The sequence below is a fragment of the Eptesicus fuscus genome, chromosome 5, assembly GCF_027574615.1.
Source record: "Eptesicus fuscus isolate TK198812 chromosome 5, DD_ASM_mEF_20220401, whole genome shotgun sequence".
Classification (NCBI taxonomy): Eukaryota; Metazoa; Chordata; class Mammalia; order Chiroptera; family Vespertilionidae; genus Eptesicus; species Eptesicus fuscus.
Window position 1 is genome coordinate 75,824,348 of NC_072477.1, and position 16,729 is coordinate 75,841,076.

At 41.0% G+C, this 16,729-nt stretch overlaps 1 protein-coding gene and 1 gene segment (V, D, J or C); one reads left to right on the forward strand and one right to left on the reverse strand.

Moving 5' to 3' along the window:
- Positions 1-6,759: 6,759 nt before the first annotated feature.
- LOC103302751 (olfactory receptor 10G2) lies at positions 6,760-7,716 on the reverse strand. Its single transcript, XM_008159808.2, has one exon. It carries the CDS (start codon positions 7,714-7,716, stop codon positions 6,760-6,762), a length of 957 nt encoding a protein of 318 aa, XP_008158030.2.
- A 5,806-nt stretch (positions 7,717-13,522) lies between these two features.
- LOC129149045 (T cell receptor alpha variable 1-2-like) lies at positions 13,523-14,509 on the forward strand. The segment is given in 2 exon segments: positions 13,523-13,767; positions 14,082-14,509. Coding segments are annotated over 2 exon segments (504 nt in total).
- Positions 14,510-16,729: the final 2,220 nt, after the last annotated feature.

Below are 16,729 nucleotides of genomic sequence, written 5' to 3' on the forward strand. Positions count from 1 at the left end.
CAAAATGCAAGACAAGATAAGCTACTCTGAAGGCTACATTTTCTCTCTTTTCTAAAAATTGTCTAAAGTTTTACATATGTCTCCTTTATCCCCAATTGACCCCTCCCCTCCCCCCTCGCAGCCATTCCCACTCCGGGCAAGCCCCCACCGCCCCAGTGTCTGTGTCCATTGGTCATGCTAATATCATGTGTACAAGTCCTTTGGTTGCTCTTTAACGCCCCCCTCCCCTGCCATTTGTCTCTGGATTCTTATTTTCTCATTTTTAAAATACAGTTATTTAACTTCTTTTTTAAAATCTTCAGCAGCTTAATTCAAAGCCCATTTCTTTTGATTCACTAAGGATCACTGATATTAGCTGCCTATGTGTGCAAGTGACTGACTGTTCAGGAATTTTCTATTGTGAGTATAGTGGTTGTAAAGTTTGATAATCTTTGGCTGTGTGCCTGAGACCTGAGAAAAGCCCCTGAAGAATTTTGACCCTCAGTTTCTATGTTTCTAGCATAAAAATGAGTGAATTTGGTGTCATGTTTAAAAGGTAAGTCCTGAGTCAGACACATTTAAATAACTTAGTATTAATTGACTCAGAAACACACTTTGAGCTTTTATTTAAAAATGAATATGACTTTTAAAAAATAAAATTCTCACCCGAGGATATCTTTCCATTGATTTTTAGAGAGAGGGAGAAGAGAGAGGGAAAGATAGAGAAACATTGATGTGAGAGAGACACATCAATTGGTTGCCTCCTGTGTGTTTTCACAACTCTGGGATAATTTGCACCAAGGAGCCTTTAGTTCAGATGTGGATCTAGCCTGTGGGCCTTGTAAGGTCCAAGAAATCATTAGGTCTGGCCCTGCCAAGGCATTAGGGGTGAATTAATGAAATGTTTGACCGAATATAGCAGGCTAATTTTTAAGTTGGTAATTTTGTGTGGCCCGAGAATGATGTTATAAATATCCAAATGTCCCTTGGCAGAAAAAAGGTTCCCCACCCCTTCTCTAGTTGTTAGAAAGTTCCCATACTACCTCCCCTTCAAACAAGCCTCTTTTGAACTTTTCATAACTTTTGCTCTAAACATGTTTTACAGGTTTGGAAAAATACTCCTTAGGACATCTGTTGGACTGTCTCCTGGAAAGCAAACAAACTGTAACTTTTAAAGATAACCCCAGATATCTGTTCAACCTTAACAGAATTACCCTCCCTTCCTTGGTGCTTAGCAACATCCTCTGCTTAAAAGAGTAGGCTACCCTTTGTTCCCTGCCCTGTATTGACTAGTAATACACAGGCCCTTTCCTCCCTTGGAAATGAAAATAAACTTTCTTTGCATCTCTTCTCTTAGTTGTGAATTCTTTCACAGTCTGCATCACCAACCAAACCCTAACAGTTATTAATATTATATCTTTATGATGGAAATACTATATAATGGTGTACTGTCAAATACAATGATGTCATGTTGGAGTTTGAAATTGACTGTGCTGGGAGTATTTAAACCATGGAAATTAGCAACCAAGGGCTGTTTGGGAGTTTGAGGGTTGGGGGAGTCAGTTTTTAAACATTACTAGCATGCCACTAGCTGGAATCCACAGTCTCTGTTCTTGGCCTCAAGTTTGAAAGTCACTGCATGCAATGATGACTTCGCTTTGACTCCAGCTGCTGCATGTCATTTCCAATACTTTTCTGTCTTCCCTGGCAAATATGCAAGCATGGGTGGGCTTGAGAAGTTCTGTTATGTTCTGAGTGTATGCCTGCTCACACCTCTAATTATAAACTTGTTTAGAATAATGTAGCAGAGGACTCTGAAAGTTAATTCTAGTATTTCTGATCCTTGGATTTCTACAAGGATGGTTGAACTGCTCTCTCTTTTGTTATTGTTAATCTTCACCAGAGGATATTTTTTCCATTGATTTTTAGACTGAGTGGAAGGGAGGGAGAGGGAGAGAGAAAGAGACAGAGAGAGAGAGAGAGAGAGAGAGAGAGAGAGAGAGAGAGAGAGAGAGAGAGATATGGATGTGAGAGAGACATATTGATTGGTTGCCTCCTGAATGCATACCGACTGGGGCAGGGATCGAACCTGCAATACAGGTTCATGTCCTTCACTGGGAATCGAATCTGAGACCCTTTAGTGTGCAGGCCTGAACTCATGCAAGTATAGGAGCAACACTGGCCAGGGCCTGCTCTCTCTCTTTCTTCTCTTTCCCCTCCTCATCCTATTTATCCTGTGGTCCTAAGGATGGAAGATAGAATTTGTTTTTAGAGAAAGCTCATTATTCAAAGGAAGGACACCTTGCTGAGTGCTTTTGTTTATGCAATGGCAAGTCATATACTTATTCATTTATCCCTGGAGGGCTCTAAAACTTTTGAAGTAAAGGGAAATGCCTCAGCTTGAGATATTAAGATTCCATTTAATTCTGAAAAATCTGTCCTTATTTTTGTATTTCTTGGAGGAATTATTTAAATTTTTTAAAAAAATATATTTTATTGATTTTTTACAGAGAGGAAGGGAGAGGGATAGAGAGCTAGAAACATCGATGAGAGAGAAACATTGATCAGCTGCTTCCTGCACACCTCCCACTGGGGATGTGCCCGCAACCAAGGTACATGCCCTTGACCGGAATCGAACCTGGGACCCTTGAGTCTGCAGGATGACGCTCTATCCACTGAGCCAAACCGGTTTCGGCTATTTAAATTTTTTGTGGTCCAAAGTTGGAGCAGTTTGGTGAGTGCAGCATCTGTGGACTTAAGGAGTGAAGGGAAGATTGAGGAGAACTTCTCTCCACGGAACAGAAGACTGAGGCCATGCAATGAGGTAGAGAGTGGGGTGGGAAAGACATGGCCAATAGGGAATTCCCATGAAAGCACTGGACGATGAACATGAAGAAGAGTAAAATCTGGTATCCAGTTTAAAGATTTTCTTTTTCTGAATTGTAATTCTTGTATGCTATCCCAAAGTCTTTGATGTTATTTAAGCATTATAGCCTATGTATTCTGTATATAGAGGGAAATACAGATTTTCCCCCTTATGTGTGAATTCCGCTTTCTCTACATCTTATTACATACTAGAGGCCTGGTGCATGAAATTCATGCGGGGGGGGGGGTAACGGGGGTCCCCCTCAGCCCAGCCTGCACCCTCTCCAATCCGGGACCCCTTGGGGGATGTCCTGGGGATCAAGCCTAAACCAGCAGTCAGACATCCCTCTCACAATCTGGGACCACTGGCTCCTAACTGTTCACCTGCCTGCCTGCCTGATCGCCCCTAACTGCCTCCTCTGCTGGCTTGGTCGCCTCCAACTGCCCTCCCCTGCTGGCCTGGTCATCCCTTACTGCCCTCCCATGCCAGCCTGGTTGCCCCCAACTGCCCCCCCTGCTGGCCTGGTCATCCCTTACTGCCCTCCCATGCTGGCCTGGTTGCCCCTCACTGCCGGCCTGGTCGCCCCACGCAGCCTGCTGCTCAGTCGTTTGGTCTCCCCTCACTAATTCCCCTGCCAGCCTAGTTGCCTCATGCAGCCTGTTCGGTCGTCCATTCAGTTGCGATGGTTACTTAGGCTTTTATTATTATAGATACTTATTTCTATATATTTTTACCTTTAATTTTGGATGCTTACATTTTTCTATCAGTTAATTTTGGTTCACTCTTTTGGGAAAAATAGGATAAGAGGGATTTAGTGGTAGGAGCTAGGAGATAAAGATAAAGTGAATGTTTTTCATGCGAAAAATACTTTATTGAGCACCTAATATGTGCCAGGCTTTCTTTCAGTTTCTGGAGTGCATAACTGAATAAAATATCCCTGAACTCATGCAAGTATAGGAGAAATAAACTTGACCCTCAGAATTGGACTTCATTGTCTTTAGGAGGAAGAAAACTGAGATGTATAAAAACAATGCTGATGTCATGTGCTTATAGTATATGGAAGGAGACTTGACTTTGGATGGTGAATGCATAATACAATATACAGATGATGTATCTTAGAGTTGTACACTTTAAACTTGTATAATTTTATTAACCAATGTCCCCCCAATAAATTCAATAAAAAATTTAAAAATTTTATAATATGAATTAGTCGTGAGCTGAGTAAGGGTCGGATAATTACAAAACTACAAGTCAAGTTGTCCAAAGAATATTTAAAAAATAATTTTATTGATGTCAGAGAGGAATGGAGAGGGAAAGAGAGATAGAAACATCAATGATGAGAGAGAATCATTGGTCATCTGTCCCCTGCATGACCTGCACTGGGAATTGAGCCCACAACCCGGGCATGTGTCCTGACCGGGAATCGAATCATGACTCCCTGGTTCATAGGTTAATGCTCAACAACGGAGCCACACCGGCTGGGCTATACAAAGAATCTTAATTTTCAAATTACTCAAAGATATCTGGGTTCATAATGGGAGACTCTAAGATATAAAAGCAGAATGATACTGAACATTTGAATGGAGAATTTAACACTGTAGCAAATGACTTATGTGCTATTAGTAAAAATAAAAATTCAAGCACCTCATTGAGATGAGTAGGTAGATTCTAAAAGAGTTCCAGCAAATAGTAAATGGTAAATGGAAATGAACTATAGAATATCAACTATCTGGAATTTGAAGACATGTAAGTTATTGATATTTTCTTTACTCAGCATGCTATCCTAGTATTTAATTAAATGACTATGAGGAATATTCATAAGGACTTATGTAGGCTCATTCTGATCTTGTTTTCATACCTATTTCCCCCTAAAGTTTTAAGTTTTAAAACCACATGTTTTTCAACCACAGAGATTTTCAAGGAGCAACACCTCTCTTTTTTATGTCTGCCAATAGAATTTCTCTCCTCTAGCTGACCTTTTCCCATTTCCACCTGGGTGCTAGAGTTGGAGCAAGTCATTGTTAGAGGGTAGGAACCAAGGTATTTAGAAGTACTGTGGTTCAGACTGGGGAGTCAGCTTAGTTGTCACATTCAAAGAGCAGTAGCTGTGTAAAGACTCAAGAGTCAGAAACTTCTAAGTTCAACCCTGGCTCCACAGGTGCTCAGATAAAATCTCACTGCATAAAAGAAAGGTAGGTTCTCAAGATTAGGAGGAATGTGGGGTGCATCTAATTCAATGATCTACTATGTTTAGAGTGAAGCTTCCTGAGCTCTGATTTTTGAACATCTCTCCACCTTGTTCCCTTGGGTATGTAGGAATGAATCCAGCTTTAGTGTCGTTTGACTTGAGACTATTGGTGCTCTCTGTTCTCAGTGTGAGCAAGATAGAACATCCTTGTCCAGTTATTTTCTAGTCCTTGTGGTGTCTGTGGAGTTTCCAGAGCCATACTGATACTCGGATGTTTGGAGCATGTTCTCACTGTAGCAGTTTAATTCTCTTTAGATCTAGTTCCTGGAAAAAATAACCAAAAGAGTGGTGGTAGAAGATACTCTCATCAACAAGAGTATACCCTATCTCAGGGGTAATTGTTCACTGTTACACATGTAGCTCAGGAAATCCAAGACATGTATAGGGCTGTATATAAGTGTGTCATTACTCTGGAGGAGAGGAATTGGGAAAGTTATGTGACCCCTTTTCTTCTGGCTCTCCTAATTTCCCCCTTCTTTGTCTTATCTGGTCTAGGGGTGGTAAATAGTTTGAATGTCACTAAGCCCCAGGTTACTCAACTTTTTTTGTGTGTGATTCCCCTACTCCCGCATCTTTGTAAATAGAAATCCTCCTCAAATTATCCTGTTTTGAGTGTGCCATATATTTTATTTTGGGAAATCAGAACCATCTATATGCCTTAAGAGTTACTTGCATGTGTACTCTGGGGTTCAGGGCATTGAAAGAGATCAGTTGGAAGAAATGTAAAGGCCAAGATCCTCATTAAAAAGTTTTTTTTTTTTTTTTTTAAAGAAATTATGAAGGCATAGTTGGACACTCTTTTAAGAAAAGTCCTTAAGAAGTTAGACAATATGGATTTGGTTGGGAAGTGTATTCCATGTAGAGGAGAGAGCTTGGCAGGCAAGTATTAGGCATGCTGAAGGAATGGTAGTAAAGCAGTGAGGATGGGAGAGGGAAAGGAGAGTAGAGATGTCTTGGGAAATAAGGTTTGTTGGGTCCAGATATGTTTTGGACTTTAAATTTCAGATTAAGGAGTCTGGCTTTATTTTACATTCATCGGAGAGTCCTAAAAATTATATGTTTCAGAAGGATACTTTTGACTGTGGTGTGGATGAGAAGGGAAAAGGACAAATGACTATTTAGAAATTAAGAGAGACATTCTAAAAGTAAAGGGGACAGATTTTGATGTCTGAACTCATGGGAAGAGTGAGAGACAGGAGGGAAACATAAATGATCCAGTATTTTCAAGTTCAAGTGCTTTTAAATGTTTATGCCATGCACAAACAAAGAAACAGAATTTATAGAAGTCTAGGGTTTAGGGACAGAAATAATGAAAAGGGGCTAGGCCAAACATTATATCATTTTTTCCTCTTTTGCACTTTCTGGCATAATATAACTCTGAAGAAGTTGACACATTCTCATTCTATTCAAGCTTTGATAAGGCATTTTCTTATACCACAAAAAAGGTGGTAGAAGTAACATATTCATATTTCTAAACAAATAATGTAAAACATTTGAGCCAGTTTAATGAGATGAAAAGATTATGAATCCAAAGAGTTCAGAAGTTTCTTCTAAATATAATTAAATTGAGTTTAATTCATTAACAGTTTATTGAAGGTTTGCCACATGCTACAGTAGCTCAAACGAGTGGTCGTGACAGTGATGTAGGTAGTTCCTGAGCCTATGGCTACTTATTTTCACTTCCAGCCCCTCGACCTGCTGTTATTCTCTTCAGAGCAGACTTCACTTCCTGGTTCCTCAGTGTATAGATGAGGGGGTTCAGTAATGGAGTGACAACAGTGTAAAACACAGCCACTGCTCCATCCAGGGGACTCTTGGATCCAGCCCGAAGGTAGATGAAAATACAGGGGACATAGTAGACTGTGACCACAGTTAGATGGGAGCCACAGGTGGAGAAGGCCCGCCGTCGCCCATCAGCAGTGCGTATCTTCAGGATGGCATGGACTATGTTGGCATAGGAGAGCAGAATCAACATGAAGCAACTGGCAGCCACTACCCCAATGTCCACAAAGGTCACAAGCTCATTGACAGTTGTGTCGGCACAGGCCAGTCTCAATACTGCAGGGATGTCACAGATAAAGTAATCCACCTGGTTGGGCCCACAGTAGGGCAGGCGGAAAGTCAAGGTGGCTTGGATAGATCCATGGATGGAGCCAGCCACCCAAGCTCCAGCCACAAGGATGGCGCATAACTTACTATTCATGAGCATGGGGTAGCGCAGAGGCCGGCATATTGCCAGGAACCTGTCGTAGGCCATCAAGGTGTAGAGGAAGCACTGGGTGCTGCCCAGGAAATGAAAGGCATATAACTGAGCCACACAACCACCAAATGGGATGGCCTTGCTGGAGGGAGTGAAATTTAGAATAATTCGAGGAACAATGACTGAGGAGAGCCACATGTCCAGGAATGAGAGCACACCCAGGAGGATGTACATGGGGCGAGCATGGAGCTTTGGGTCAGCCCACACGGTGAGCAGAATGAGCAGGTTGCCCAGCTGAGTGAGGACGTAAATGATGAAGAAGACCAGGAAGAGGAGGATCCTCAGATTTTGGGGGTGAGGTAAGCCCAGGAGAATGAAATCTGTAACCATGGTGTCCAGCGATGTGTTTTTGGTCTTTCTCATGTCTTTTTGTAGTCTGCTAAGATGAATGGTGAAGTCAGACAAGGGAAATACAACACACAAAGGTGATAAGAATGCTTTTGTCTGATGAATAATGCCTATGAGTTGTGAGAGAAATGGAATACTATTTAAATAGTTTTTTTTTTTTAAAGAAAAGATGATGTTGCCATTAGTTATTTTGGTTTACTTGACAAGAGAAACCATCCAGAGGTTGTTTAGTTTTTTAGTTTCCTAGATGGATGGAAACTTACCTGTTGGGAGATACTGAGAAGCAGTATTTGGCAGATCAAGGAACAGGGTAACTTGTGACTGATAGGGAAGGACTTATAACTCCCACCAAAAAGGTTCAACAAAGAGGGGCTAATGTTGAGGCTGAGCAGTGTGGAATGTGTATGCTACAATTACTACATCTACTTCTCCCTCCATTTACCATCATTGCAATGCCTCCTCTTTGTGCTCAGCTAAAATCCCATCTCCTCACAATAGCATGCAGAAATATTCATTTTCTGGCCCTTACCACTGTGTCACATCACTTTTATTTATTTTCCACGCCCCTTACAATTCCTTGTTGTTCAGATGCTAGGACACCTAAAGGCTTTCCCAGTAGCATGCTCCATGCACAGGCTGTCTTCTCTGTCCCTTTACCTACATAATGCTCCCTTCATCACTTTTCCTTTAAGAAGGCTTTCTTGGTTCCCAGGGACCATGCTTCCACTTTCAGAGCACGCAACCCATTATATTGCTATTGCCAAATTTCTTAAGTAACCTCCACTAATTGTCCCATCTAGTACAGCACAGGTGATAATTATTTTCTGAATGACTGAATGGCTGATTGAATGGATGTTGCCACATCCCACTCATCTGATTCAGTGCTTCTTTCTCTCCTTGATCTTGTTTGCCAGTCCCTTGGCTCACCTGGCTGGCTGGGGACCATCTCATTGGGTCTAGTTTTATTATAACAAACTCCGTGGATCATTTATGGCTTTTATTGCTTCAGGACATTGCTTATATTGATTGATACGTTTATGTGGTCCATTGGTTTGGGATTGGATTTTTTGGTACAGAGGAATTATTATTGTTTATTATTAATGGAGGACTTGATTTTTAGTTTATATATATAAAACTTGAAGTACCTAATTCAGATGATAAGAAAAAATAGAGGGATAAAATGTGTTTGTTCCACTCCTTCTGTTGAATATCCCTACACTAGAGAGTTTGAGATACATTCATCTGTCATTTAACCATAAAATATCTTATAATTTAATGACTATTTTCAGGAAGCAATTAAAATTATAAGAGAGTTTTACCAACTTAATCTCCATCAGAAAATTATATTGGCTATTTTCTAAAATAACTTAATTCCTATATTAACATTTAAGGTCTATCAATAGTAATAGTAATACTTATTATAACTGGCTCTTCAGGATCCACAGAAAATGTTAAGCATGCCCTTTGCCACAAAGGAAGAAGAAATACCAGATGTTTACTGCTTGAGTTTCAGGAGGACACCTTGGTTTATTTGAAAATGGATGAGGCCCTGACCAGGTAGTTCACTTGGTTAGAACATCCTTCTATCGTTCTTGGTTAGAACGTCCTTGTTAGGACAAACACAAGAAGCAATCAATACATGCATAAATAAGGGGAACAACAAAATCTCTCTCTCTCTCTCTCTCTCTCTCTCTCTCTTTCATCTTTCCCTCTCTCTCTCTCAAATCAATAAATAAAAATTAAAAAAAAATTAATGGGAAGACTATTTCTTATTTCTTTAGTGAGGGTATAGAAAAGAGACAGAGTTAAGAGTAAGGTTAGACATAAAATACTAACTTTCTAATAAGGGAAAGTAACATTTTTGTCAATACAGATATTTAATATCAATGTGTTTCTACTTAGGCAAATTATATATTCCTGAAATGTTTTATAAAAATTAATTGTATATCAAATCAGATAAAACTACCATTTGGGGGATTATTTGAAGGATTTCCATAATGCAGGTTGATGTATGGTAAAAAAACTCTCCCTAATTTATTTGCTTTGCCAGTCTTACGTTTCCCACTTGTTGTGCATACATCCGATTCCACTTCTCCCAGGTGCCCTGTTGGAAGAAAGCTCCTTTACCTTCTCAGTTCTGAGTGCCCTGACTCGGTAGGACCAGGAAACAGAGGTGGCTTACAGCTGGTGGGTGTGAGGATAGGTTACCTTTTTGGGTCGACTGGGCAGAAGATGGAGGTTTTGATGTGGGGCGTGGTGTTTAGGGGTTGCAGAGGAGGGCAGTCTGGTGCAGTGAGGTGAGCACAGTGGATATCCGGAAGTGGGGTTTTGGAGAGAACAGTCTCCTCCCCACAGTCCCTGCTATTCCCCCCTCTCCTCTGGTAGATTCTTGTGTCCACTATGTAAATAATTTTAGTATATCTATCCTTAAGTAGCCAAAGAATTTACAAATTTTACAAATTTCAGACTATTTGATGTTGCTAAAACCATGTAAAATAAGTTGGAATTTAAATATGAAAGCACATTAAAACAGCACGAGGTTAAAATTCAATACAAAAACTATCTGCAAATAAGGGCCTAGTGACATTAGAGGATAAACCATACTTGCTTAAAAAGCAATTATCCTGGAAACTCTAGGGAAAGGCTGTGGGGACAGGGTGGAAGAGTGGTACTGAGAAGATAAGGACGGGTTGGGGAGTTGCCAAGAGCACTTTTTAGAGAACTCTACGGAGCCATGGGGCCATGAGATAGACTGCTTCCTGTGCACTCTGTCCACACCCCCACCCTCCCACCCCTGCTCAATTAGGCCAGTTTGATGTGAGCATATCCAGCTATTTTAAACTTTTGATTTCTATGGTGAACATTGGGATCTGGGCCATTAGGGAACAGTTATGAGATCCCAAAGACGAGGAATGAAGACTGGTCCAGTGTTAGACATTCTAGGATCAAAGGGCTTCTGTTTACCCTTGGGAGAAGACCCAGCCCAAGTCTGTTTCTGGAAAGATTTCCCTTCCTTCACATTCATTCAGTTAGAGATCCTGGTAGAGCTAGGGCAGAGTGAGGGAAACGGATAGGGTTTGGGGCACCCTAGGTATATTTTATTTCTCTCCACAAGAGGATATTCTTGCGCTTCTACCGAAAGCTTTAAAAAACGAGCTTGCTGAAAGAAAGGTACTTTGTGTCCCCCTCACTGGAAACAGAAAAAGTGACCAGTTTGGCCTGTGTTTACAGAATTACCAAAGACTCTTCCTCACAACGTCTATGACCTCATCACTGCCCAATGTGCCCTTTATCATGGCAAGAAAGAAAGAAAATAAAATAGTGTTAAGATTTATTTTCTCAACACAAAAAAGGAATTCCCTACATACAGGAAGAAGAAACTTAATTCTAGCAGTTTGTTAAAGAGGCGGTGAGAAGATAGAGAAAAGAAACTGGCTAAATTTATATTTGAATAAAGTAACAGAAAAATTTAAAGTTTCAGAATTGATGGCCTCATTCTGAAGGGAGCTGGTTTCAGGCTGGCTTTTCCATCCTCTTAGACTCACATGTACAGAGCTGCGAAATCGTGGAGGAGGGAGGCTGTCCTTGAGTGGATGGTCCAGCAGAGAGAGAGAGATGTCCTTCAGAGATTCAGGTTAGCCTGTTGCAAAGGGCTCCTGGGACTGTTTTGGAAAGGCTTTAGAATTCTTTCAGCGGTTTACCTGGCAAACAAGCATTCAGGATCTCTGAGAGCACCTGCCTTTCAGGGCTCTTCGAAGAGTGTGATTTCTATATCGCTTGAGTCAGATTTTACATTTGTTTTCATCAGCTGTTGCCTCTCTTGCTCCGAATCATAATAATTAAAAGAAAAACATTGTCAAGAGAGTTGAAGAAAAATTCGAACCTCAGGGGAAATTCTACTCTAAAGTAGTATTTCCCTAATGAGATCTTCCCTACCCAAATCTTTATTATTTTGTTTTGAGAGAGCAGCAGCAAACCTTTCTAGCAGGTCCCCCTGGAAAGGGGCTGCGGGGAACAACCTCGTCCGTATAGTTTTGGCTGGGTTCCAATTTCTTAGGGGTGCTGTGAAGTCTCAACTGATCACTGTCTCCCCCAAATTGTTACCAGGGGTCCTCCACCAGCCCTTCTGGTTTCTGTTCAGAAGTCACCTAATTAGTGAGCTCTCTTTGTAATCCTCCCCCAAGGATATGTTTTTATTGGTTTTTAGAAAGAAAGTAAGGGGGGGGGGGAGAAAAAGAGAGAGAGAGAGAGAGAGAGAGAGAGAGAGAGAGAGAGAGAGATCAATGTGACCGGGAATCGAACCCGAACCTGTTTAGTGTTCGACCAACTGAGCCACCTGGCCAGGGCAGTGAGATCTCTCTTGATCTTCCTCTCTTTCTTTCCCTGTGTTATTTTTCTCAGAAGCACTTAACACCATCTGACATATTATATTTGCTCTTATACTTGTTTATTGTTTGTTTCCCTTCACTAGAATGTAGACTTCATGAGAGGAGGTGGGTTCACTCACTATGGAATCCCCAACACTACCGCATTCCCTGGAACATAGTAGGGTCTCAAAGAAACCCCACACTTCCGAACATATGAATAAGAGAAACCGCTACACATATTAAATGCTCTGACAGAAAAAAGAGCTGTGCTCTTAAATATGAACCTCCAATTTAAAGTTACCACGTATCGATTTGATAGCAAATTGATTCTCACATTCATTGCAGGTCTAGGTAGCATATACAGTACAAGTAGCTTTGGGTATTCATTTGTTTCTTTTACAAAAGTTAATGTTAAGTAGTGGGGAATTGGCTAGCAAGGAAGAAATGAAGCCTGGAGTGTGATATAAAAGGATGTAACTGGACAGAGACTAGCTGATTCCTGAGATTCTTTTTAATTTTAAATTATTAAAGATGTTTAGCACTTTGTGTATGTACATTGCAAAGCTACATCTGGCCACAAGATGACAGTATTATCTGTGTTAAAACCAAGTACTGTACTGTGTCTGCTATATGGACTAAATCCAGAGGAATCATGAGAGATATAAATTCCTTTAGCAAAAATACTGTATTTGAGGGGTACATACATTAGCTTGGGAAAACTAAGTATCAAAGAGATAAATATTTTTGGTGAAAACTGGGAAATAGTTTGAAATATCCCTCCTTCCCTCCCTCCCTCCTTCCCTTCTTCCCTCCCTCCTTCCCTTCTTCCCTTTCTTTCTTTCTTTCTTTTCTTTCTTTCTTTCTTTCTTTCTTTTTTTCTTTCCTTCCATTTCCTTTTTTTCAAATTCTCATTTTATTACATAAAAAAATGACAGGTCAAATGAAACAGAGATGTAAAAGAAAAGGTTAATAGTCTCACCATTTCCTTTAAATCGCAACCTTCTGAAGTAACTAAAGTTAATAGTTTCCTTTCTTGTTTCACATTTCTTTCTCTATACATATGTACAGACAGATATATTGTATTCCTTTAGCTATTTTAAAAAAATCTCATTAACTGTTGGGAGATACATTTAGATGGTAGAAAACATCTCCCATCTCTTCTGTACTGTCACAAATATCACCACTGCACCACACACACACACACACACACACACACACACACACCCCCCGCAAATAAAGTGTGCATAACCCCCTCTACCAGCACCTTTTCCCACTTTCTCCTGTTTTGAGAAAGGGAAACTTGTAATAGAGAAATTGACCACTTCTGCCTTAGCTTTATGTCATTTTCCCATTTCTTATCTCTGTTCTTTACCACACAATTCTAACGTTCAATGTTCACTAAGTCACTCGGACTAAAACCTGTGGATTCATACACAGGAAATTTTCGTGTGAATACACCCCGCCAGGGGAACCCAGAGCAGCTTGGGCGGAGGCTTCACGTCACCCCTTCAGGAAAGGAGCTCCGCCCCTTGCTTTTTCTTCTCCTGGGTTTTGCATCCAGATTGAACTTCTTCCCTCCCCACAGGGCGGGGGGCCGGAGTGGACCTTCTGCTGGCTCCGGGGATGCAGTGCCTGGCTCACGGCGTCCGGCAGCAGCTGTGGGGAGTTTTCCTTCTTTGTGCTTTTCTGACAATGGGAGGTAAGTCTCCAGTGAAAAGGAATCATTGCTGGGGATGTTTGAAATGGCTTTCTTACAGCTAAATGAAGTGATGGCAACTTCTCACGCTTGTCGTGGAAGAGTCTTCCCTGACTCACATTTTCCTTATGTGGTGCTGATTGTCCCTGTTCTCATCCTTGCCCTTCTCCTCCTCCTTTTACCATAGTTTGTTTCTATCGAAGGAACTTCTCTACCAATGGCAGTTTTTTTTGTGTGACTACATGGAAACGAAGCCTTTTCATAATGGTGTGGCTTCCAGGAGCGCCGCCCTGGTAACGGTCGTGTGTCTTCCGTAGGCACCGCGGGACCAGGCGTTCAGCAGCCCGCCGAGCTGACGGCGATGGAAGGAGCTTCTGTCCAGGTCAACTGCACGTACCAGACATCGGGGTTCAACGGGCTGTTCTGGTACCAGCAGCGCGATGGCGGAGCGCCCACCTTTCTCTCTTACAACGTTCTGGATGGCTGGGGCAGGAGAGGTCGTTTGTCCTCCTTCCTTAGTCGCTCTGACACTTACAGTTACCTCCTTCTGAGGGAGCTCCAGAGTAAAGACTCCGCCTCTTACCTCTGTGCTGTGATAGACACATTGCCCACGAGGCCCCTGCAGCTGCACCAAAATCCAAAAGGCAGCCATGGCAGTGAGAAGTTACGTTTCCTGAGCAGGTACCTTCTGTGGGTTAAGACGACATTTCGGAACCAGACTGCCCGGATTGGCAGTGCATTTTAAGAGTTTCCTTCCCTGCTTTGTAGTTCTTTTATATTGTCTTCAGATTTTCAATGAAGTTTGTTACATGTTACAGCCTTCTACTATCAGCTAGATTTAAGCAGGGGTGGGGAACGTCCGGCCGGAGGGCCGTATAAGGCCCGAGAAATCATTTGGTCTGGCCCTGCCAAGGCAAAATTCAATACATCTAGGTGTTTATTCATAGCAACATACATTCATAGTAAGTGAATTATATTAAGGGAATGATGTTATAAATATCCAAATGGCCCTTAGTAGAGAAAAGGTTCCCCACCCCTGGTAGAGAATAAGTAATTATTGCTGTGGCTTTGTCCAGAAATAATACAAGACAAAGCTGATCAAAGCCTAGATGGTCAAATTGTAGGTTATTTGGCTATCAAAAGTAAAGGCCGCCTAAGTTAAAATAAGGTATAGTCAGTCATATGTTACATAATTTGTTGGAATCAAAGATTAAGCAAAATTCTCTCTGGGTGAACTTTTGAGATGGAATTTGGATGGACATAATTGTGTTGGAAAGCAATCTAACATTATGAATCAAGATCAATAAAATGCCTGTGTTTTTTTTTTTTTTTTTTTTACTGGATAATTCCATTTTTGAGCTCTCACTTAAAGAGAGGCAGTTAGAAAAGAGAATTAGGTTTAGAGGCTTTAGACTTTGGCATGTTTATATTTCTAAAATATATTTTTTATTGATTTTTTACAGAGAGGAAGGGAGAGGGATAGAGAGTTAGAAACATCGATGAGAGAGAAACATCAATCAGCTGCCTCCTGTGCACCTCCTACTGGGGATGTGCCCACAACCAAGGTACATGCCCCTTGACTTGAATTGAACCTGGGACCTTTCAGTCCACAGACTGAGGCTCTATCCACTGAGCCAAACCAGTTAGGGCTGGCATATTTATATTGCAACATTATTCATTGGGCACAATATGGGCAACAATCTTAAGTAAGTTATGATTAATGGAATATTTTTCTTTCATTTTTATTTATTGATTTGAGAAGAGAGAGAGAGAGAGAGAGAGAGAGAGAGAGAGAGAGAGAGAAGCAGAGAAACACAGAGAGAGAGAGAAAAAGAGAGAATTCTGTTTCTTGTGTTTATAGGACTGAGTCCTCATTTTCTTGCTGTTTGTGGGTCGAGGGCATCTTCTGCTCCTTAAGGGTACCTACATTCCTTCTCACATACTCCCCTACATCTTTAAACCAGCAACATCACTTCTCATGTTTGGAATCTTTGGACTTCATCTTCTGCCTTCTTCCTCTGCCACCAGACAGAGAAAGTTCCTGTACTTTTTAAGGCTCATGTGATTAAGTGAGGCCTACCTAGATATCTCCCTTTTTATTTATATTTATTTTTATTTTATTTTTTAAATCTATTTTTATTGATTTTAGAGAGGAAGGGAGAGGGGAAGGGAGAGGTAGAGAGAAACATCAATGATGAGAGAGAATCATTGATCGGTTGCCTCCTGGATGCCCCCTACTGGGGATCAAGCCTGCAAACTGGCATGTGCCCTTGGCTGGAATCGAACCTGGGACCCTTCAGTCCTCAGGCCGACGCTCTATCCACTGAGCCAAACCAGCTAGAGTGATATCTCCCTTTTTAAAGGTCAGCTGTGTCATGTGACACAACACAATAGAGTGATATTTCATCACATTCAAGGGTCTGGGGATTAAAGCATGGAATCTTGGGCCATACCTTGAAATTTTACCTACCACACAGCCAATAAAAGACATTTATAAAGACTATAAAAACTCTGAGTTACCAGAAAAGGGGACAAAGCCCAAATACACATTTATTACTACAAATCATAACATCATGATTGACTTAAAAAAAACACACAACGGTTATAAACTTTTATTACAAATTAAAAATGAGGTTTTTAAAAATCTCAACTTGACCAGATATGAAACAATTGAAAACCTTTAAAGGTGTATTGAGAAACACCAGGCTTAAAGAAAACAACTCACTATTTGCCTTTACCCAAACAGATGTGGATAATGTAAACCCCCCAAACTGACTAGATAATGCAGATAGTTTTGCTTATCTGGTCAATGGACAAAAAAAAAGAACGTATGGTCTTCAGCTCTAATCTTTTGTTCATTCCTTATTGCTGGAATTGTATATTCATTTCTTCTTTTTGGACAACTGAACTGACTGATGGTAAAGGCGGTAAGCTGACCTTTACTCAGGCTGGGCCCTGCTCAGCC